The sequence below is a fragment of the Podarcis cretensis genome, assembly GCF_951804945.1.
Source record: "Podarcis cretensis genome assembly, chromosome: 3".
NCBI lineage: Eukaryota > Metazoa > Chordata > Lepidosauria > Squamata > Lacertidae > Podarcis > Podarcis cretensis.
In genome coordinates, this window is record NC_137172.1 from 52024402 (window position 1) to 52048379 (window position 23978).

The 23978-nt window shown below is 42.4% G+C and overlaps 2 protein-coding genes across 5 annotated transcripts; one reads left to right on the plus strand and one right to left on the minus strand.

Annotated features, from left to right (window-relative positions):
* Window positions 1-271: 271 nt before the first annotated feature.
* Window positions 272-12342, plus strand: LOC307213432 (uncharacterized protein). Of its 3 annotated transcripts, none has more exons than XM_079971328.1 (10): window positions 272-690; window positions 898-1225; window positions 1852-2114; window positions 2570-2785; window positions 3606-3815; window positions 5589-5743; window positions 7868-8030; window positions 9388-9507; window positions 9762-9964; window positions 10766-12342. In XM_079971328.1, exons 3-10 carry the CDS (start codon window positions 1868-1870, stop codon window positions 11939-11941), a joined length of 2490 nt encoding a protein of 829 aa, XP_079827454.1. In that variant the 5' UTR covers window positions 272-690; window positions 898-1225; window positions 1852-1867; the 3' UTR covers window positions 11942-12342. The 3 variants fall into 3 exon arrangements, with proteins under 3 accessions (XP_079827454.1, XP_079827453.1, XP_079827452.1); XM_079971327.1 differs by having other exon boundaries at window positions 898-1144; window positions 1808-2114; window positions 9304-9507; XM_079971326.1 differs by having other exon boundaries at window positions 273-690; window positions 9304-9507.
* On the minus strand, window positions 2131-22175 carry CCR6 (C-C motif chemokine receptor 6). 2 transcript variants are annotated; one of them, XM_079971374.1, is made up of 7 exons: window positions 21478-22175; window positions 20555-20621; window positions 19535-19644; window positions 18423-18511; window positions 12731-15950; window positions 4524-4611; window positions 2131-2478 (listed from the first exon to the last, which is right to left on the minus strand). In XM_079971374.1, exons 4-5 carry the CDS (start codon window positions 18429-18431, stop codon window positions 14898-14900), a joined length of 1062 nt encoding a protein of 353 aa, XP_079827500.1. In that variant the 5' UTR covers window positions 18432-18511; window positions 19535-19644; window positions 20555-20621; window positions 21478-22175; the 3' UTR covers window positions 2131-2478; window positions 4524-4611; window positions 12731-14897. The 2 variants fall into 2 exon arrangements, with proteins under 2 accessions (XP_079827500.1, XP_079827499.1); XM_079971373.1 differs by having other exon boundaries at window positions 18423-18509; window positions 20555-22175.
* Window positions 22176-23978: the final 1803 nt, after the last annotated feature.

Consider the following 23978-nt stretch of genomic DNA (forward strand, 5'->3'; position numbering starts at 1 on the left):
ATCCAAGTGTCTGAATTAAGTACTTGTGAAGTGTGGTGTAGTGGTTAAGAGTGGTAGTCTCGTAATCTGGGGAACCGGGTTCGCGTCTCCACTCCTCCACATGCAGCTGCTGGGTGACCTTGGGCCAGTCACACTTCTCTGAAGTCTCTCAGCCCCACTCACCTCACAGAGTGTTTGTTGTGGGGGAGGAAGGGAAAGGAGAATGTTAGCCACTTTGAGACTCCTTAGGGTAGTGATAAAGCAGGATATCAAATCCAAACTCTTTATTCTGCACAAAAGTTCCTGTGCACGCTCCTTTTATAAGGTTCTGGTTTGTCTTTCTTTTTTTCTTTCTTTCTGCTGGAACTTCAACACAGTCCTGGCTGAAAGTAACGAGTGCTGTATGTATATTCATTGCTGGGCGGGGGATTTGTGCTCCTTCGGGTGTTGCTGCCATAATTTAACAGCAGTAAACGCAAATCATAGGAATAGGAAGAACCCATTAGACCAAACATGACAACCATTGCTCCAGTTATTGCAGAAAGAAAGACAAACCGGAACCTTATAAAACGCTCAAGTAGCGCCAAGCGTAATAATACCAGTTAAGTGGTATTATTCCCACAAGAAGTAGCGCTGCACTGAAGGAAGGCGCACTTTATATACTTCCCCTGACGACGCACTTGCCTTCTTTACTTATTTCGCAAGATTTAGGTGCCACTTGTTTTTTTTTTTATAAATATTTATTGAGATTTTTTAAATACAAAATGCAAAAATAATAAACAATATGACATGTATCATAACATATTTTCAAAGCTTCTTTGGACTCCCTCACGTCTCCCGCTCCCACTTACATCATTGTAAAACTTTATCATCTTGTTTACATTCTTAAATGTCATTCATTTAATTTAATCGATTTAGGTGCCACTTGATGGCAATAAAACTTCATCGCGGTTGACAAAAGCCCCGAGTCTTGGAACCTTGAAGTGGAAGTGCGCTTCTCATCTTTCTGTCTCTGTGGCAACCTAGAAAGCAGCCCCGCCCCGCGTGTGTGTTCGACCATATTCCCATTGTCCCCGCCCCCGCTTTGGAATGGAGGCGGGGCCTAGGCTCCCTTCGGCTGCTGGGATGCTAACAGTGGACTAGACAGGAAAGGGACGAATGTTGGATGAGACATCAGCTAACTTTTCCCCACCTTTCGCGAAATTGCGGTGCGGTATCCGCTCCCGTTTAGCTCCGTCCATAGAAGGTATTGGTCAGGAGAGTATAAATAGGAACATCCGTGGTTGATAGCGGGAAGAACAACTTGAGGAATCGAATGTGTAACCTGTGGCCCTCCAGACATTACTAGATTGTAGCCCGCACCAGCATGGCCAAATGGCCTGGGATGACTGGAGTTATAGTCTAGCAGTGTTAATTGGGAACAGTATGGTGAACATAAAGCCTTAAGTTTCCTCATATTATTTAAACAGTTGAGGGATTATTATTATTATTATTATTTTGCTTATAAGAGGAAAAGACAATACAGAAATTAAACAGGGAATAATGCTTATAGGCTCAATAAAAACCCCACCTCATTGTTTACCTCCCCACAACCCAAAAAGCCCCAGAGGTGGATTTTATCATGTTAAAAAACAGTGCATGCACCAAATTAAGTGGAAAGATGGGTCTTGCAGCAAATCAGAAGTGTGTAATGCTCTGTATTTAAAGAAAAATCAACATGATCAACAGAGTTACTTGCAGGTTTTTGCAAAGCAGGTCTTTGTGCATCAATAATGAGATTTTTAGATTATATAGTCTATATATTAAGAACCCTTTTCATGTTTTGCACGCTAACAGACATCCATTTACTCCCCCCCCCCGCCCAAATTACAGGTCTCTGTTTTCCATCATGAGCATATTGCAGAGATTTCAGTCTGTGGCACTGTTTGTTAGACATGGCTTGAGGCGACAGAGAACTCTGGCTGAGATCAGTGCAGATGCTTCTTTTGTACACCCCCCTCCTGATGGGGGCTGGGGCTGGGTTGTGGTGTTGGCAGCAGCGAGCCATTCCTTGTTTATCAGTGGCTTCCACAGTGCTTTTGGCGTTTATATGATGCCCCTTCTTACAACCTTCAAGGCAAGCAACTCACAGATAGGTAGGTCATCGTCACATGTTATATACGGTTGGATTAAGTATGATATAATGGGTGGTGTTCAACTAAGTTTTACACAGAGTAGACCCACTGAAATAAGCAAACATTAACCAACTGTGGATTTCAAAAGGTCTACTCTAGTAGGTGTTCGGGAGGGGGTGTTATCTTGCGCAAGGAGAAATCTTTGTGCTGACAGAACATTCACCTTAGTGCTACATTGACTACAACTTTAAGGGTTAATACAAAAAAATAAAGAGGGAGTTGATATTACCTGTTGCATCTTGTTGATGTGTTGAAATAACAAAACAATGTGGCTTGTATATGTTGCCGCATTTTCATAGACCTCAAGGGTTATAGTATTTCATACCTGTGAAGCATATGGCAATCAGTTTTACTATATCGTTCGTGTCATGTGTGCATTTTCCTTCATTTAATTACAGCTGTTTGTCCTTTTTTAGCCTGGATCGGATCCATCAGCTATGCTTTCATTATGATATTTGGTCCTGTATCTGGAAAACTTCTGGTGAAATATGGAGCCATCAAAGTGGCAATAATTGGAGCAATGGTTGTCATGATTGGTCTAATATGTTCTTCCTATACCTATGATTTGCGTTTACTATTTTTCACTCACGGAATCATTGTTGGCGTGGGATCAAGCCTGGGCACCACTCCAGGTAACACTTTAAAAAAAAATCAGTCAAGCAACCTGAATCACAATAAAATAGCCAGTTGCATTCTTTGTTCCGAAAAGTTTGCTGTGTGTCCGTGAAGAAAAAAGTCACTCCATAATACAGGCCTCATATTTTTCATTATAACCACTAAATTTATCTGGTTATTTTGACAGGCTGGGTACTTCAAAATAACACATACTGTACCTAGTATAGACTACCATTTATTTATTTGAAGCATATATATCTGTTCAGGTGTGCAATGTCCTGTGTGTAGAGGGTGTGTGTTTCAGCTTAGGACAGTGTGTTGTGAGGTAAAATTTCAGTGTTGGGCACTGTGATGTGGAAGTCACAGCAGGGTGGAGTGCTATGGGGTTGAGGTGTGAAGAGTGTGAGGGGTTTGCAGTGGGTGGGGGTGTCCTCCATGACAGTTCTTCAGGTTTCTGAAGGTGCCCATAGACCCAAAATGCTTGTGAGTTGTGACCCTTCATCTACCCACTGCACTGCACACTGTCATATGGGGTGTAGGTGTTGTGTGGATATGGGGAATGGCCTCCTATGGCATTTCCTCAAGTTTCTAAATATGGTCATGGGCCCCAGAGAGTTGATGGCCTCTTGTTCAACCACTGTTCCACACTGATATTTCTTAACTAAAAGAAAAGGCATGACACTAGGTGGCTCCCCCTGCAGACATGGCAGTCCTGACAATATTGTAGCTGCACTTGTACTTTCAATCATGCATGACACTGTTTTACCAAACCTTGTTTTGCATAGACTTTGATGGGGCAGGAAAACCTTAGTAACTTTTGCCATTTGTTTTTTGTAGGCCTGGTAATGGTCAGCCTTTACTTTACTAAAAAGCGCTCATTTGCAACTGGAATAGTGATGGCAGGAGGGTGCGCAGGAACTTTTGTGCAGAATAAACTTCACGAGTACTTAATTCAGACACTTGGATGGAGACGTAGTCTACGTGTATACAGTGGAATTCTAATAATATGCATCATTGCAGGATTTGCATATCAGCCTCTTCAAAAACGTATGTAATGTTTTGGTTGTCTTAGTTAGTTTTCCTTCTTCTTGCCTTTGTTATATTCTGGTTGCAGATATGTTTTCATTTGCAACAGGCCAACTAGATGTGTCAGGAAGACAGGAACAAGGAGTCTATGGCCTTCCAGATGTTGCTGGACTACAACTCCCATAATCACTAACCATTAGCTGTGCTGGCTGGGGCTGATGGGAATCGGAGTCCAGCTGGAGAGCCAAAGTTTCCCCAGCCCTGCTTTGAAGGGTGGCCATCATTAAGAAAAGGTGGTCCTAAATAAATAAGTTTTGAAACCCTGCTTAAAAATTGTAAGTCAGGGTCATCCATACCTCTGAGAGGGAGTTATAATTTGGCAGTCATCACAGAAAATATTTTGCCTCTTTTGCCCGGCAGCTGAATCAGTCTCACTGGTGGGCTTGCAAGCAAGGCCTTCCAAGGCAGATCTTAATGTCCAGACAGACTCGAACCGTTTAAAGCAGGTGCAGGGAAGCTTTGCCTCTCTAGATGTTTCTGCACTACGACTCCCAAGAGCCTCTGCAAACATGGCAACTGGTCAGGGGTGATGGGAGTTCAGCCAAAGGTTCCCCACAGAAGAAAATGAGATTTTGGAAAGTATGGTTTGCCACTCCTGAATGAAGAGTAAGGAAAGCTGCATATGCTGAAATTGCTTCTTGCATTTCACTGTTCAGTCTTGTATCCTACCTGATCACCCCACCTGGCAAATGACTTTCCATGGCTCCTTTCTCATTTTCATGTTAAGAATGCATAACTTGCATTGACTCAGAATCATCTGTACGATGCAGAAGTAATTACTGAGTTAGAACCAGAGTTTAGGGCTGCAGCTGAAAAGAATGTTCATATGTCCCCCTTCCCCCACCAACAATATCTGATTTATTCCATTAGATATCTATGAAATTCTAATTTCTCCCACATCCTGATATCATTATAATGTGTGATTCCTTGCCAGCCATCAGTAATGTGAAATAGAGCAGGGAATGCACATTATAACGACATTAGGTCATGGAGTCAGTTGAACTAGACATTACAGAGTGGGGAACGGGAACTTGAAAAATACATGAGAAATTTGTCTTCAGTTAACTTCAAGGACAGGGCTATTATTCTAGAAAAAGAGGTGCCGGAACTCATCGTGAACACCTCCCTCATTCTCTTAGAATGCCAATGGCACCCACCTGAGAGGTGTCGGAACTGAATTCTGGCAAATTCTGGCTGGAAAAAAAGCTGTACTCAAGGGGCTGAGTAGAGTAGCATGATCAGGACTCCCAGGTCATGCAGTGGCTGAAACTAGGTCAGTATCCCACAACTGAAACCCCTCTTTCCCCAGAATTCAGTTGCTAAAGGGTTTGGTACCAATGGGGAAAGTAAAAGATTTCCATCTTGTTTTGTGAAATTTTAGTGAGATATGAGCATTTTAATTCTACTGTAGCAAGCTTCCTAAATCTAAGGGCGAGGTCAGAGTACCACTTATGCAGACATAGCAGACTAGTTAGGAATATCTTTTACCTATTGTTTATTAAGCAAAAGGCATTTTCCTATGTCTCTATGTACTTAAAGCAAAAGTACAAATTACGGTAGATTTTTGTGCATTGGCTGTATGTGTTTGAAACCTCATATATGTGCTTAGGGTTTAAAACACGTCTTCTCATCCCTACTGCTTCTTGATGGTGGGCCCTCATCCTTATTAGCCATGGTATTTTGTAAATATTATTGTGCAAATAATAGTTTGTTTCAATTGTGTGTTTTTTAAAGATAGAGCTCATCCAAGTGTAGTCGAAAAGTTTAAAACCTCCCCACTAAGAGGTTTTATTGTTGATTTAAGTTTGTGGAAAGATCGTATCTTTGAAGTTTGGGTCTGTTCTCTTGGATTAGCCAAATTTGGATTCTTCATACCATTTGTGCATATGGTAAGAACTAGTTTGTACACTTGTTTTCATGTGAAATCCTCAGTATGCTTCTTTTCTGCTGTATTTTATATGTAATTTTATATATGATTACGATGCAACAACATTCAATATAGAATCAAATGTTTCATAATAAAATTCTTCTAAATAAGTATCTTCCTTGGGAACAAAATCCAGTAAGTGTTTGGACAATTTTAAAAGTGTTAGCAAGTACAGGTTGTACTTTGGTTCTCAAATGCCCCAGAACTCATACGTTTCAGCTCCTGAACAATCGAAAACCGGAAATGAATCTTCCCGTTTTTGAACATTCTTTGGGAAGGTGAACATGCAAAGGGGCTTTTGCAGCTTCTCATTGGCTACCGGAGCGTCCTGCAGCCAATCAGAAGCCGTGCTTTGGAAGTTGAACGTTTTGTAAGTCGAACGGACTTCTGGAACGGATTCCATTCGACTTCCGAGGTACAGCTGTATTGTGGTAATATGTTACCTTATTTATATGCCAGATATGCAATTTCTTGTCATTATAATTTGTGCTTTTACAACTGTGCTCTCTATCCACATTTTACAGATGGTCAGTGGTGGCTGAGAAAAAGTGACTTACACAAAGCTGGTACAGAAAAGCGAAGTCCTTGCTTGTCTTCATTTTGAGAATAGGAGATATTTGTGATCTTAGATCAGTGCACCAAAAAGGATAACTTTTTATTGTTTTCATCTTAAATAACCCCGGGGAAGGCTGGCAAAGGTTGATCTGCTATAATTACCAAGGGACCGTATAGATCTGATGACACTTTGTAGGCACAGATTTTGTTGTTGCTTACTTATTTTTACATTCAACTTTTATGCTGGCCTGGGAACACTACAGTGCTGAAGGTGTAGGGTGTAAATAGACTTCAAATAAATCATTGGTGGGGGTGGGCAGGGCAGACTCACCTAACAAGAACAGTGTGGTGTAGCGATCAGGGTGTCAGACTAACAGCTAGGAGACCAGGTGTCAGGATGCTGTCAGCAGCTCCCGGCTGGTTGCCCAGGAAAGTATAAAGACAAGAAAACATTTCTTACAGTCTTTTTTTATTTACAGAGAGAGGCTGTAGAACCCAGTCTCTTGGATAACGGTGTTGTCCTGAGTGAATCTCCACACACACACCCCACCTCTCCCACTTCCTCATTCGTCATTCTCACCGTTTCTTCTGTGGGTGCTGCTACATGCCCTCTGTCTTCAAACTCTTTGTTCTCCTACTTCTTTTAAGGCTTGATGGGTTCTGGAAGATGGAGGGTCTGGAAGGCTTTCTAATGAGAACATGTCAGCCAGGTGTTGCTCCGGCTCTCCCATGATTTCCCAGCTTTTCCCTTCTTCTGCCTCTGAGCTGCAACCTCCCACAAACCCCTGTTGTCAATCTATACTGTCTTCCACTTCCTCCTCCCTGGAAAGTTCAGGATGCGAAGGCGGTCTCCACCACTCCTCCTCCTCCTCGGCCCAGTCCCTTACACCAGGGTACAAATCCCCACTTGGCCATGAAGCACGCTGGGTGACCTTGGGGCAGCGGTCACTGCCTCTCACCCTAACCTACCTCATAGGTAGGGGAATAAATGAGGAAGAGGAGAGCCATGTACTCCACCTTTGGTTCCTTGAGAAGAAGGGATATAGATGCAATAGATAAATAAGCTTGAGAAAGGGACCTTTAGCTGTTCCTTTTGAGACCATTTGCACTTTCCTTCATTGTTTACTCTGCAGAAAGGCTTAAAGATGGCTACCAAATTATTTTATATGAAGAACCTGTCAGATGCAAATTATCACATCCCTTTATTATGGCAAATCAATGATGTCATTGCCTCAGTTCTATACTTTGCAGTTGTCCACAGATTCTACTGAAGAGGGAGAGGGCAAGAAGAAGAAAGAAGAAGTAGGAGGTTTGATGTTTCATGGCAGATTCTCAATTAATTACATTAATGTATGTTTTGCCGACTCCCGGCAGTGTGCGTTCAAACACTCCGACTTACAGAAGGAACCGCTGTAACACTGAATGACCTGGATTGCTCAGTTGTAACCAGCGCTCAGTTGCCTAAATATACATTGTATTTTTGACAAATGCATAGAGAGGTGAATATAAACTCAGTGGCCTCATTTTGCAGATTAAACTTGCTGGTGACCTGGGCATTCCACTGGAGAAAGCATCCTACATTATGGTAGCAATTGGAGTGAGCAGCATGGTTAGCTCTCTTCTGTTTGGAAAACTCTGTGATATTGAACGAATCGATCGGCTGTATCTTAACCAAGTGTCCATATTGTCCGTTGGCAAGTATTCCGCATAAGCATTCATTTGATTTTGTTTGAATAGTGCGAAACTTTTAAGAGACTAGTCAGGATTAGAAAAACTACTCCCATGGTGAGCACAATTGCCGATTAGGACTGTGACTGAAATAAATGAAGTTCTGCTACTTGATCCAGCCAGGCGTGTGTAATCAGAACTCTACCTCTGTCTCCATAGCTGGATGGTGTGTTGCATATGTGTTTTCTCTCTCTGGTCAGGGTGTGCAAAGCCTTATTGTAAAAAGTTGAAAATGTGATCAAAAATGGACCCACTCCTTTCTCTTATCCCTGCCAAGTGTCTTATGGGGGGGGGGGGGGGCGGAGGTCAGCTAGCTTAGGGGTGGGCTCAGTGGAATGGATATTCCATTTCTTCGTAATTATCGGCATGTATGGAATTTGGTAGATGGAAAAGTCATCCCAAACAATACACTAGGCCGATCATAAGAATTATAGGGCCTCTATATACCTAGGACAAGCACCAGACTAAGCATTTTTCATTGGATACTTGCCTTTTAATGGCTCAATAAATAAAGAATTATCAGCAACAACTAACTAGTGTTTGTTTTTAAGATTAATGCTGAAGTATACATACCTTGTGCATGCAAATGTAGTCTCCCCCCAACTATTTAAGAAGATTTGTGACCAGTTAAAAGAGTCAAATGAGTTCCACCATCATTTGAAATATGCCCATTAACGAGTCAACCAATGATATTGTTTATGTATCCTACCCAAAAAAACACTGGCCCGGTAAAGAGAGTAAAAAGCCCTCGATAGGATTCATTTATTTTGGAAGTGTTCTGAAAAAAGCCTAGGAATAACAATGCAGTTGTTGAGGTAATCTGAGATTCAAATATGTAGTTTAGAAAATGGTTAGTGTTAACCCAATAGACTTTTGATTCCCTGCCCATCTGCTTATGAAATTCTCCTGAGTTTAAGCAATCATAGAATCATAGATATTCTAGTCCAACCTCTTGCAATGCTGGAATCTCAACTAAAGAATCCACGACAGAAGACCATCCAACCTCTGCTAAAAAACCTCCAGTGTATCAGCAGTGATTTACTACGTAGCACCTTCAGAGATGGGAAGCTGTTTAAGAAACAGAAATTTGTTGAGTATGGAGCACTGAGTTTTCATAATGGCTGGATAGTGGACTCTTAAGGCTGTAACGTTACTGTATTGTCATGTTGTAATGAATCGGTAAACATGTTTGTCTGTAATAAAATATCCTTCAATGTAGTTTTTTGTTTTGTTTTCCAGGTGTGGTATATTTTATCATTCCTCACTGTACAAACTTTCCCTCCCTAATAGCAGCTTGCTCTGTTTTGGGATTTGTTGATGCAGGAAACTATGTTCTCTTACCTGTCCTTACATTTGATTTGATGGGGCCCGAGAAAATGCCAGTTGCATGGGGATTTCTCATGGTTGTCAATGCAAGCAGTTGTTTTGGTGCACCCTTTGCAGGTAAATCAACCAATGCAAATCTGTTATTTTACGAGGCAGTTAGTTCCTACCAGTCCCACTCCCCACCCTACAGTTATTTAGCAGTCTCTTTACTATGCTGCCTGTGCTTGGGATGTGGCCCCGGAAAGTAGGAAGAATTTTTAAAATCTCTTTTGGTTTGTCATTATAATGCAAGGTTTTACAGGAACAGCTGAAATAAAGTTATTCTCTGAGAGATTAAGTTTGGAAAATTAACCTGCCTATTTTTATTGCAGGTGCAATGTATGACTTGCTCGGCAACTACAATATTGGCTTTGTAGTAACTGGAATTTGCAATATTGCTGCAGCTAGCATCCTTGCTTTCATTCCATGGCTGCAAAGAGAAACAACACAGTCATCGAAAAACTATCTTAATGCCTCTGTATGTGTGATAACAAACACCATAGTTCCTTGGCAATCACCCACTCCTTCGTTAGGGGTAAATACCATTATTCTACACTCTGTTCCAAACAAGTAGAATCTGGCTTTGCCACAGAAATTTGTACCATCTGTACAGGGCAAAAGTGTGGGTGAACCTGGCTATGCAGTTCCCCTTGGTGTAGGTTTGATTATTTTTTTTAGCACTAATTTAAAAGTGCTACAGAAATTAATATTATTCAACACCAACAAACAACACAAGCACGCCAAACACTGCGTGACTATGACTGTGACCCTCACTGTGGCCCAGATTACTGAGTAAAAAAAGCCAGATTTTGACTTGGCACTGAAATATAGTCATTGTCAGCTGGGCCTCTGACAGGGAATTTCTGATCTCTTTCTTATTTCTCTTCTTTAGATTTGCTTGACATTTATTGTATATTATGTTGAAAACTTTTAATAAAAATTGCTTATAGAAAAAAAGAGAACCACAAACCCAATGTGACTCATTTTGTTGGGATTCAGTTTTGACCCAGGGAATATGCTCCTGAAATAGTTTTGGTTATCGATTTCTTGTGGGAAGAGATTTGAGTCATCATTAAGATTCTGTGGATTTTGTTATTTAATAGGCAGATGTTTAGATTTCAACATAATTTGATGAAGCTTTCTTAATTTCTAAGAACAGTGATGATCCTTGGGACAGGGTATATGAAGACAGAGACAGTTCTTAAGATCATATATTGTTTGCATCAGATTCTTCATCCCATCAAGTCCCTATAACAATTTCTCATTAGAAAAAAGAAAATAATAATCATTTTTTTTAAGTCCCTATAATAATTTTACTGTATTTCTTTTCTTTCAGAGTCTAACTTCCTCCTACACAAAAACACTTTATGCTGGTGATGAAACTCAATCTTATCATTCAAAAAGATTTAGTATTAAATCATTCAGTGTGAAATCGTTAAAAAGCATAATGAAGTCAGATGCAACAGGGCCTTTGACAAAAGCAGAACCAAAATATTCCGCTGGGACATTGGAGATTGACTCACAAGAACAGGTTGAAAGAAAAACAGATTTGATGCCAATGCAAGAGCTAAGCACACCAGAAACATCATTTAAAAGTGAAAGTGGATTGATAAAACATCCAGAATACATTTCCTACAAAAAAGAAGATGTGTTGGCTTTTCTAAACACATATGAGGCTGATGATGAAGAGAAATTTGTAAGTGAAATTGATTTGAGGCCAAAAAAGGAACTAACCATGTCAGATACAGAAACTCCAGAATCTACAAAACAGTCAGAACGCATTCCCCATAAAAGAGAAGATGTAGTGGCTTTCGTCAATGAATATGATGGTGAAGAAGAAGAAGAGAAACTTGATACCACAAAAGAATTGAAGCCGAAACTGGTATGGGTGCTGCCCACATCAGATGAAGAAATGTCAGGAGAGCGCAAAGTGGCTTTTGCAGATGACCATTATGACGACGAAGATGTGCACTTTGGTAGTGTAACTAACTTGAGACCAGTACAGGTGCTAACCATATCAGATGCAGAAACTCCAGAATCTACAAAACCAGCCGAGCGCAGAGTGGCTTTCGCAGATGACCAACCTGAAGACAAAGGAGAACATCTTGAGGGCAAATCTGATACGAGGCCAGTGCAGGAGATACCAGTATCAGATGCAGAAACTTTGGGATCATTCAAACAAGCAGAGCGCAGAGTGGCTTTTGCAGATGACTATGATGATGCTGAAGGTGCACATACTGGGAGCTTAGCTGACTTGAGGCCAAGGCAAGTGCTATCCATATCGGATGCAGAAACTTTGGGATCTTTCAGACCAACAGAGCGCAGAGTGTCTTTTGCAGATGACCAACCTGAGGATAAAGGAGAGCATCCTGAGAGCAGAGCTGATGGCAGGAGTTCAGGATCTACACATCCGACAGGATACCCTCCCCTAATAAGAGGAATGGCTTTCCTAGAGAACTCTGAAGGTGATGATGAGCCCAGCCAATTTGAGACCAATAAAAACCCCCTTTAGAAGTGAAACTTCAACACATGTAATACAGGCACAGCAAATGTCTTCAACTTCCCATGGAAAAGAAGAGGGTATGGCATTTGCCAGTGGTGATGATGATGATGAACAAGCACCACAACAGAAATGATCAGAGTGCAGCAGCAATGTTAATGATACTGGATCAGTTACAAATCTGTCTGTCTGGCCCATCAAGGGTACAATACATAGTACCCTTGCTTGATGTCTGAGTAGTATTCACAAAATACCATTTACTAAAAAGCACTTCTCTTAGCTGTATATTATTTTTGTAACTTAGATGTAGAAACAATTTGTAATTGACTGGATTTCTAGTGTGGTTGAAAAGTTTTTGACAATTGCTTTTTAAAAATAAAATAAAGCTCCTCAATTGTTTTTCTTTAGCTGGATTGGCTTGATACCATGTCTTTATTTCTGCATATATACAACCTGAGCATAACCTTGCAGCATGAACACCCCAGAAGATCTTGCTTCTCTATTAGTTGCAGCTTTGGATCAAGCAGAGAGCAAGCATGTCTCTGTGTCCACCCATTAGCCTGGAGGGCACCATTACTTACTTGTAGTTCCTGTAACCTAGCTCATTGTTTTGGGATGCTGCTGCTGAATGATTAATGGGGCAGCATGTAAACACCCCACAAGCAAATGAGGATGAAAGTTTGTTGCTGTCCAACTCCCCTGTAAACATATCAGAATGAATGCCCTAGATAAGGACATATTCTAACAACCATGTAAGTTTTGTGCAGGCAAATTATGATGAATGCTAAATAAATGGATTACCTGGACTTCAACTACCATCAGCCCCACCCAATAATGGCTAATGATTAAGGATAATGTGAGCGGTAGTTATTTATTCCTCCCTGTGGCGTTCGTACGGAGCCCCCGGTCGTCTCATGGACTATTGACCCGTACACCACTAATCCGCTGCCACCAACCAGGTCCTCCCCGGTAAAATCGCTTCAGCCTCAGTCAGGTTCTCAATTAATAGAGAAGAGTGGGCTTTATTTCAGTCACAAACAAACTTTTACGGCATTCCAAACGTTACTACTCTTTACTTTCTTAGTCTTATTTTTCTCCCTTTATCTCTTCTACCTCCCCTCACTCAAGAACCCGCTGTCCTAACTGTCTCTCTATTACCAACTGCCTACCAACTGCTTCTCCAACTGCCATTCCCAACCAGCCAACCCACTAAAACCAACCAACTACCCACCAACAGCTCCCAACAACAACAACAACTAACTCAAACCTCGGGCTAAGCCCTTTTATACATAGGTAGGCTCTGCCTCGGGCTTTCCTATTGGTCTATATTTTTAACCCTTTCTTTCCCACCTGTTCAAACATTTCCTAAATGAATGGGCAAACGCCACACACCCTTAAAGATATAATCTGCATTTAACAACAAAGAGCCCTACTGTATCAGGCCACAAGCTTGCTGGGTCCAGGATCCTGTTCCCACAGTGGCCAATGAGATGCCTATGGGAAATAGGCTAGCCTTACCTGAATGAAACTGCATTCTCCCCCCTTGTGATTCCCAGTAACTCATATTTAGAGGCATACTGCCTCCCAGCAGTGAAACTAGAACTCCTTCTTCTTTGGTGATCACTCACAGCTGAGTAAGATTGTCTTCCCTGAACAAAGTCTTAACAGTGAGTCTGTAAGTGACTGTCGGTGTGCAGCTTCCTTCCCAAGCCTCTCCATCTGCTAAAAATGGGGTCCTTGTCGTCCTCCTGCTTCCTGGCAAAAGGCAGTGCGCAGCCTTCCCGGGCTGCCTTCTCGGTTGCCCCAACGCTGGAGACCATGCCTGTCAGCACGTTTTCCTGCTTGATCGCCGCCACCACGCCTGGGATCAGGGCAGTGGGGGAGGCAGAGGACATTTTCCACCGCCCCCTCCCTTGTTATGGAGTTGCAGGGGGGGGGGGTGTGCACCAGAGGGATCTTTGCACCACAGCACCGGATATGCTTAAGGCGGCCCTGATGTGAAGGTATCAATTCATCGGATAAAACTTTAAAAATGATGTACCTTCACCTTGTTTTTATCATTTATTTCTTTATTCAACTTTTTTGAAAATACAAATTGAAAATCAAGCATAACAAAACAGGCGCAAAGGAACAGTATTAACAGGTCTAAGGCACCTCTATATATACTGATAATCTTAAACATTTTCTCCTTTAAAGTTGATTTACAGCGTTTTTCTTTACAAGGTTTCAAGACAAAGAGAGAAAATAACTCCCAATGTCTATAGTCTGGTATATCAGGGATGGAGGGCAGTCATTGTCCTTTACACTTGACTAATCAATAAAAAAACTTCCTATATCTTCCGAAATAGGTCCTTTATCTTTTGTCCCCTCATTAGCCTTAGTTTTTGCATTTTTTACTACATATGATAAAATTAATACAAATTATAATTCTAAAACCCTTTTACGGGCCAGAGAGGGGAACCACGCCTATTTCAATCAGCAAAAGAAAAGCCTATTCCCAGTGGTCAACAGGTGCCATTGCTAACAACTTAGGCAATTCAAGAAAGCAGTGGGGCAAACCATAACAGTACACTTTTGATAATTCTTATGATATCAATAGCTGAAGTGGAACTATAACAAAACAAACACAGGAGCCAGCTGCACCGATGAAAGGAAGAAAGAGTCCATGCATTTCCAGAAGACGGCAATCTTGTGTTTTTCTGGTATGTCTGAAGAGAAGAGGTATGCATGCAAACACCCGGAAACCTGGTCCCACTATGGGAACAGAGAGACTGGCTTTATTTGAAATGTGTAAAGAGCTCTTAACTGCTTTTGAAACTGACCAGTTTTCTGTGGCAGAAGCTTATACGGGCATGATGTATTAAGTGAACTGATTTGAACAGTATAAAGAAGCCAGCATATCTGTGTGAGGCCTGAATAATGATTCTACCCCAGGATAACCATGTTGTATACACAATAATCCATTATGTCATTCACAAACTTCACTTGTCTGTCTGGAGTGGGCAGTATCGGAACTTATCTTTGAACCAAGTGTAGTTCCACAGTTCATATGTCTCACACAGCATAGGCTTGTAATTATTTTCACAAAGTAGTTCCTGAACTTCACACCAATGAATGCATAGAGCACAGGGTTCATACCACAGTGCAGGAAAGCCAGAGTTTCCGTTACGTATTTTGCGTAAGCCAATTGCTTTTCACTCTGGCAAGCTTTGTCCAGTTTCCCCATAGATTCTGCCGTCACCAGGAGAACCATATTGTAGGGAACTTGGCACAGCAGAAAAACAACTACGATAGAGATAATCACACGTATAGCTTTGCTTCTTTTGGAATTCTGAGCCTGCACTAAGGTTTTGACAATGAAGGTGTAGCAAAAAACCATGAACAACAGAGGGACAAAAAACCCAAATAAAAGCTGGAAACTTAATATCAGCAATTTCAGTTGTACATTGGAATTTGCACTGGATTTGTGATCACAAATGTATGTGGTTGCATTGCCTGGAAGTGCGTAGCTTTCACTGAACATGAAAGTAGCACTTGAGATTAACATAGAGGAGACCCAGACAGCCAAACAGATCACTTTACTGTGGGCTAGACACCTTGCCCGAAGCTTAAATGACTTTATGGCCTGCACAATGGCAACATACCTGTCTATGCTTATGCAGGCCAAGAGCAACATGCCACAGTTGAAGTTAATGGCATAGATACCTTTGGTGAGCTTGCAGAGGAAATCCCCAAAAATCCAGTTGTCCAGAGCGTAGTTTACTGCCCAGAAAGGAAGAGTGAGAACAAACAATATATCCACAATAGCCATATTGCAGAGGCAGACATCAGTTATAGAATCAGACCTCTTATATAAAACAAATGTCATCACTACAAACATATTTCCCACGAACCCCAGGACACAGATCAGGGAGTAAGCAATGGGAAGAAAGGCTTTCGTGAAGTTTCTGACTTCATCCTTGTCACATGGCATTGCAATCTCAGCATACAAATCAGAATAATCTGCAGTGGTTGATTCTTCCTGAAAGGACAATGGATTCCGTTAAACTCACATTTCGGCAAGCTCTGGTTTAGGTAAGGAAAACTTTTGGTAAAAACATTTGGTCTTCATTTGTTTGGTTCTTAAATGTACATTCTGAGGCAGGGAGAAATCCATGCTCCATAGGAAAGGCCTGGAATATAGCAGGGGGGAGCATGTGCTGTAGTGGGAATGGAGAATCACCAAAATTAGGGCAGGGGCAGAATTTCTTTGTTCTGGAGAGAGCAAGGTACATAGAATGGCACACATGTCTGTCTCAAACTATGACCCCAAAAAACTTCCTGTATGAGGCTCAACACACTCCCTCACTCCATCTATTCTAGCAGAGAACCTGGGCTGGCAAGCTTGTCGTTTGGAATGTTGTCAATTCTGTTACAACAGTGCTTAACTTCTGATTGGCTTCAGCAAATCTCATAAAATCACGATATCCCACATAGCCACAGCAAAATAAATTACCACAAACATGGTTAAATGTGATCGCACAGTTTGGTCTCAAAACTTTCCCACACAGTAACGGTCTTACACCCAGTCTTCCCCTTCCCCCACCCTAAAAAAACCATCAAGACACAGTTAAAGTGCATCTCCCCGCATACCCTATTCATGTAGCTTTATATTCACACATTATAGGATGTGTGCATGTAGAGGAAGGAGGGAGAAATACATTTCATAAACTCACACAAATTCATAAATGAATCAGCACTTAGATTAGCACACTTAGGGGTGCCATACATCCAGGAATTCCCGGACATGACCTCTTTTGGGGTCCTACATGCCCATCCAGGGGGGAATTTTCCATTTGTCCTGGATTTGGGGTTTAAAAAAGAAATTGTGCACAGGTAGCTCTGGTTCAGGCTCTGGCACAGGATCTTGGGGTCAGCGCGGCAGTGGAGGGGCTATTGGGTGATTGCCCTAAAAAAGCTCAACAACTTTTTGTGTCTGGATTTTTACCTCTTAAAATATGGCAACCTTAACACTGAACACATTTCTGGGCAGTCTATAATACAGTATTGGAATAAAACAGAATTTCATATAATGGGTTGCACCCCCACATGAGTGGAAGGCAGATCACACAATGCATTTTTTCTTTCCCCTTCTCTCCCCTGCAGTCCCTGGTATTCCCTTCCCCAGAGGAGAATACTGTGGACCAAATACTGGGGAATTCCTCTGGTTGTGGGAAGGAATCTTGCTCCACTTGAGCACAAGATACCTCCAGCCAATTTGAGGCAATTCACCTCTTCCATTGCAGCCCCAGATTGCACAGTCCACTGTGTTTGGTAAGTCACTTCAACTCCAGAGGGGCTTTTCTGGGGGTACAGAGAAGGAGCGTAGGGAGAGGAAGATCCATTATGTGAGCTTGTGCATTCTGTTTGTGCAGTGTTTATTACAACCTAATACACTTAGGAATTATGGACATCTCTGTGAAATATTTTTCACTGAAGTCCTGTACGGAGGATAGTTAGGAGAGGCATTTCAACCTAATATGAGTTATATGCAGTTGGCAGACTTGCTTAAGAGAGCTGGTTAGGGACAGGATAAGGAGCAAGAAACTTAAAATAGTAAATAAACATAATCTCCAGTGGTCTCTTGCACCCAGCATTTGTCTCCAGTGCATGTGGAAAATCTGCAGGTGTAGTAAATACAGTGGTACCTCGGGTTACATACGCTTCGGGTTACATATGCTTCAGGTTACAGACTCCACTGACCCAGAAATAGTACCTCAGGTTAAGAACTTTGCTTCAGGATGAGAACAGAAATTGTGCTCCGGCGGCGCAGCAGCAGCGGGAGGCCCCATTAGCTAAAGTGGTGCTTCAGGTGAAGAACAGTTTCAGGTTAAGAACGGACCTCCGGAACGAATTAAGTACTTAAGTTGAGGTACCACTGTATATATCTTTCAGAAGGAGCCAAAAAAGTTGACCAATGAACCGGAGTAAGAAAAGCTGTCATTTCCATTGTTACTGTGCAGTTCCATACATGTTTATCAAGTTCAATGAGAATTACATTGCAATCCTAACTCAATGGGACTTGCTCCTAGGTAGGTGGAATTAGGATTGCAGCCTAAGGGGGCTTCCAAACTGTCACTGTTTTCAAGTGAGATTCAGTCGCTTACACAGGCAAATTCAGGTTGCACAGATCAGACTTTCTGCATTAAGGAAAGTGAGGGGAAATGCAATGGAAAGTGTCAGATGCCACTGGTTTTGACACAACAACCTCTAGCTAGTGTTCTCTTATCTGCCTGCAAACAAATCAGGATGAATGTGCACAATCTAAAATTCCCCCAAGTCTCACGCCAAGTATGCACAGGTTGCAGCCTCAGAGGAAGAAACAGAATTGGCTTTGAAGTTCAAGGCAGCTCTGCTTGATCTCCCTCACCAGTTTCAGTACACATAACATAGTATTGCTTCCTCTTTTACCCTCTGTGGTGAAGAGAACTGAGTTCAGCAGAAAAAGACATACCCCGCTCATTATGGTGCTCTCTCTTTCTTTTGACCAGAGAAGACTTGTAGCAATAGCAGTGACAGTTCAGTTGGATTTACGGAAAGTCTCTGCAAAGAAAGGAAGTGGATTAGGAAAATGAAACAGGAAAAGTGTGTGTCTAATAAGCCCTATGGAGAAACTGGTCAAAGTCTAGATCAGTGTCTCCTTGAACTTTTTGAAGTACACCTATTAGCTATTGTGCTGTCTTTGATTTCATAGGACTCTGTATATGTTAGTTCTCCCAGAATTTCAATATGTGGAATAACATGGAGGACTGAATCCAAGTACCGTATTTTTCGCCCTATAGGACGCACTTTTCCCCCTCCAAAAATGAAGGGGAAATGTGTGTGCATCCTATGGGGCGAATACAGGCTTTCGCTGAAGCCTGGAGAGCGAGAAGAGTCGGTGCGCACCGACCCCTCTCGCTCTCCAGGCTTCAGGAAGCTCTGCGCAACCCTCGGGAGACTGGCGCGACTTCGTGCCAGGCTCCCGAGGGTTGCACAGAGCTGCTTGCGCTCCAGGGCTTCCCGGAGAGCTGCCTGCATTCCGAAGCCCGGGGCGCGCTGAAGAGCGCACCCGGGCTTTGCGCAGCTCTCCGCAAGCCTGGGGAAACCGGTGGGGCTCCCTAGGCTTACAGATAGCAGGCTGTTCTGGAGGCTGGGGTCAGGGGAAGCTCGGGCTTCCCCCGCGCCAGCCCCATGCCTGGGGGGGAAATTAATTTTTTTTCTTTATTCCCCCCCAAAAAAACTAGGTGCGTCCTATGGGGCGAAAAATATGGTAGGTCAGACTTAGAGCTATTGAAATCAGTGGCTGTGATTACATGTCCATTGATTTCAATCAGTCTGAATATGATTTGGTTGAATTCAATCCAGACTTTTTACTGTTTAATGAACGTGAACAGCTTAGCACAAATCCCTTTATGAATAGTGGGGTGTTTTGTAAAAAATAAATAAATAAGTAAATAATGATTTTATTTTTTTATATTGGTTTGTTTTCTGCTGCTTTATTATGATATAGTTGCATTTTAGTTGTTGAAAGCAAATCTGAGCAAAGGGAAAGTAGATGGGTGGGGCACAGGTTTCTAAACCAACCTTTTTCCTCCAGTGCAGCCAAGGTGATCTACATACAGAAGCAGCTTTCACTTCTTCCTCCTCCTCCTCTTCTTCTTCTTCTTCTTGTTATCTATTTCCCGCCCTTCACCCTAAGGTTCCATGGAAAGTCACAACATTAAAGAACAGCATTAAAAACACTAAAAACACAACCCTCAAATAAGGTCCTACAGCCGTGTTTAGGAAAGTTTTTAATGTGTGACATTTTAATGAATTTTAAATCTTTGTTGGAAGCCACCCAGAGTGGTTGGGGAAACCCAGCCAGATGGCTGGGGTACAAATAATAAATTGTTGTTGTTGTTGTTACAGGTCAAGTGTCAAAAGCCAAGGTAAAGGGGTGCCTTCAGCATTCACCGGAAGCTGTATAATGTGGGAAGGGAGTTCCACAGCTTAGGGGCTGGAGAATGTAGCCCCATTGCATCCTTCAAGTAGCGCAATGGGTTAGTGCATCTGGCTAACCAGAAGGACTAGATGACCCCTGGGGTCCCTTCCAACTCTACAATCCTGCTTCTACGGGTCTACGACACTGCAACATTCATCCAGGGTCCATGGAACTGACCACATGCATCTTCCCATACAGCTGTGGAACGCACATCCCTATGCATGGCAATCAGCAGTTACGCACAACTAGTGTCCTGTGTCAAGAGCTGGACCAGGGCAAAAATGACATAGAATAAGTGAAGATGCAGATTTGGGCTTTTTAATGAGTTGCTGTTTTTTTAAGTCACTGCACATGAAAAAAAAATAAAGTGTAAAAAGTACATGGAACTGAATGAAAAACTCAGCATAAACCAAAGGCTGCAACATAAGAAAGCTTACTGTGAAAAGTGAAAAGTATTGGCTGAGTGGTGCCGATGAAGACGAATCGCCTTGTCAAACAAAATAAGTGTATCCAGTAATGTCTGAATGGTTGCATGCGTGCTTTGTGGCTTTTTGTGCACACAACACAAAAGTCCTAAACACAGCACATTTTAACCTTAAAAGATGTTTCAACCCATTTACCTGGGGCCAAAGTTAAAGTGCTTGGACAGTTGATCTTATTTATTTTATTCAGTTTATGAATAGCTTCCTGTAAAACAAAATCTTTTTAAAAAATATGGTAAAGAATAAGCTCATTACTTTTATATTCTGCCTTCTCACCAGAGAGCTCAAGATGGTATATGTGAGGATAAAAAGGGTCACAGGGCTGAAGGTTCATCCAGTGATTTTCATAGCCGAGTGAGGATTTAAGTCTGGCTTCCCAAGACGTAGAGACTAGCCATTACACCACAGTTCCTTTCAATTTACTGTGGACTACGCTTGGTCTAAATAAATCTAGTAAGGAAGGATGATACCTTCTGCAGTGAAGGCAGATTAAAATACTTAATTTTGCTTCTCTGCTTCTTTGTTTGAGTATTTCATTTGCGTGTTTATCCTCTAACAACTCCATTGCCTCTCCTCCTTTGATGCATTTACAGCACAATCCTATACAGATTTACCTGAAAGTATACCTCGCTGTGTTCAGAAGAATTACTGCCCTTGTAAGCAAGTTTAGACTTACAGTCTAAAAGAGGTTTTAATTAAGAGTTTGTGGAACAAGCAAATGCTAGCAAATCATATTACTAAATCTGATTTCTTCATCTGAATTACTGTCATGGTATCCATTAAGCAGACATATATACAGTGCTTTTTCCTGGGTGGATGCAGGGGGACGTATACCCCTAAACATTTTATGACTCCTTGTACCTTTGTCCATTTACTGTTATTTATTTTTCCCGATTTGAACTATAAAATGGTGATTTTCTTGAGTCAAAATGAGAGTACCCCTAAACATTTTTTTTAGAAAAAAGCACTGCATATGTATATCAGTACGTTATATTCAGCAACAAGAAAATACCTGAAGAACTTTAGTTTCTATCATGCCTATTGCAGTTAGCTGGACTTACCTGCTCAGTGTGATACGTTTTGCCGTAGTTATTAAAATCTGCAGAAAAAGAGAGATGTTTTCCAAGTGCTGAAAACACATATAAGGTATTTTCTAAAGCACCTTGCCTGGAAGTCTGTTACACATGCAAATAAAACCTACACATTGAAGTCTTTGTTCTTCTGTCTCAGTTTGAAAAAGAACATTGACTTTGCTAGTGTGGTTACTGCGGTTTTCCAAATCTCACCATGTGTCAGCTCTTGGCTACCACAAACCAAAGCAAATTAACAGATAAGCTGAGAGAAAACAGGCACATGAAACTCAGCATGCTCCAAATAGGTTCCCAGGTGCAAGCAGCTTTTCCTGTCCCCTGCTTCTAACCTTCATCACAAACACACAACTTATTTTAACAATCTGCATAATTGCAAACAGTTTTATACATACAGATTAGTTTGGCATTTCTGCACAAAGCATACACAGCTTGGTACGTGACAAGTGTTCTACGCATCTTATTTCATGGCTTACTTAGGTAAGTTTGTGCCTACAAACAGTGCTGAGCGTGGCTTTTTTTTTCACTGCAGAAGTGAGTCTGGCTTCTCAGCAACTTTCCACTTCAAATGAGGGCAGATACCTGTTCTGAATCAACACAGATTTCCTTTTCAATGTGGATGTCTGCATTTTAAAGAGTTTTCATGTCTTCAGTCATGATGCGATCAAATGTTGGCTCTTGGCACAGGGATCTGAACCTGTGCCCCCTGCACCAATGTTTTTGGGATGATCATGGGTGATGGGAGTTGTAGTCCAGCAACCTCTGGAGGGCCGCAGATCCCTCACCCTTGGTTCAATTCCTGCTTTCAAACTTGAAAAAACTCCTGAAAGATGGGATGCACGTAGCCCTGCGGAGAGGGACTCTGATTCTTATGCCGTGTATGAAGCATCTAGACCACATGTAGCTTGCTCAAAATATTGTTATGAGTTGGGGGGGGGCGGGTTAGGTTGTATGCCGGAACCCCTCTTCTAATTCCTGGATCCAGCACAGATTCAATTGCTGCAAGTGCCAGGCCAGCCTGGTAATTGCCCTCTGAATCGCTAAGGGAACAAAGGGAGTGGCTCTGTGCAAAAGGGCAAACAGGTGGGCCTCCCTCCCCAGTCAGTTAGAAAGACAAAAGGCCCGAGTTTAGAGTGGAATTGTGATGTGACCTAGAAGCAAAGCAGCAAGACGGGGAGAGAGAGAGAGAGAGAGAGAGAGAGAGAGAGAGAGCAACGTTTGAGAGCAATGGTTGATTTTTGTGGGTATCCAAGGTTGTGGCTATGAGAGAAGCAAGACTCTTTTGGAGTGCTGTGAGCCCTCCATCATAGTCAGCAGGGGCATAGGAAGGGGGGTGCAAGGGTGCAGATCACCCTGGGTGACATCATGATGGGGGTGACAAAATGCCGGCTGAACTCGAAGCTGCCTGTGTAGTGGAATTGAGCGGGGTTGCGTTGCATCGTGATGCCATGTCCCCTTCCCACCTCTGTGGTTGGGCACATGTGCGGTCGGCCAGACCCTGCTCTCCCTGCCTGTCCATGTGTCGCCCTTGCTCAGGTGCTTTGTGTGTGTCTGTGTGGCCAGGGTCAAAGCTGTGCTGCTCACAAGTCCTTCTGGGGCTGACGCAGACTCCCGAGAAGGGCACAGAGGCGGGAGAGGCTGTGGTCACCTGCTTTCGCCTTTCATTTAAGAGCCAAGGTGTGCTGGTTTGGGGGTGGGGGGGTAGGAGGAGCGGCGCCTAGGAGACCTCCGCAGCCCAGCTGGTTTGAGGGGACAGAGAGAGATCACACACTGGTTTAGGGGTGGAGAGGAGAGGAGGGAGGCGACAAGGAGCCGTGTCTCTGATGATGCAAGGCAGGATCAGGACCAGCAACAGCACTGCTTACGCAGCTTTCTTTGATGGGGGTAGGGGGAGAAGGCAGGATCTGCATTGCAAATGCCTGCACGGCTCTCTTTGACATATTTCAATTTCAATGGGCGGGGGGACACACAAAAAATTATGCACCGGGTACCACCTGACCTTGCTAGGCTCAGGTTGTATATATGTGTAAATAAACTATCGTAATGACACCACAGTCCCCACTATCCCTCATTTCAGGAAACCAAACCCTGGGTAAGCACCTGAACCCCCTGGAGTCTGTACTGCTTGGAAATTGTGGTGGCATATAACGATATACATTCCCCTGAGCTCAAGGGAACTTACTCCTAAGTAACATGCATGAGATCACAACTTTAAGCTTTAATCTTGTGCCCACCTTCTTAAGAGTAAAAATCATCCTGAAGTAGGACATGCCAGAATAAACAGGCACAGGAATGGTTTTTATTATTTCTCTAGATAGATAATTTTAGATATTATCAAAATTCACTTCTTACAATTTATTATGTATTCTCACAGCAGTTCATTTCTCCTTCCTCAGAATATGTATTCCCCTCCCCCTCAAATCTTTAAGACTCTTTCTTGGAATATAATCAGTGAAATAAATGAAAGTTGTTAC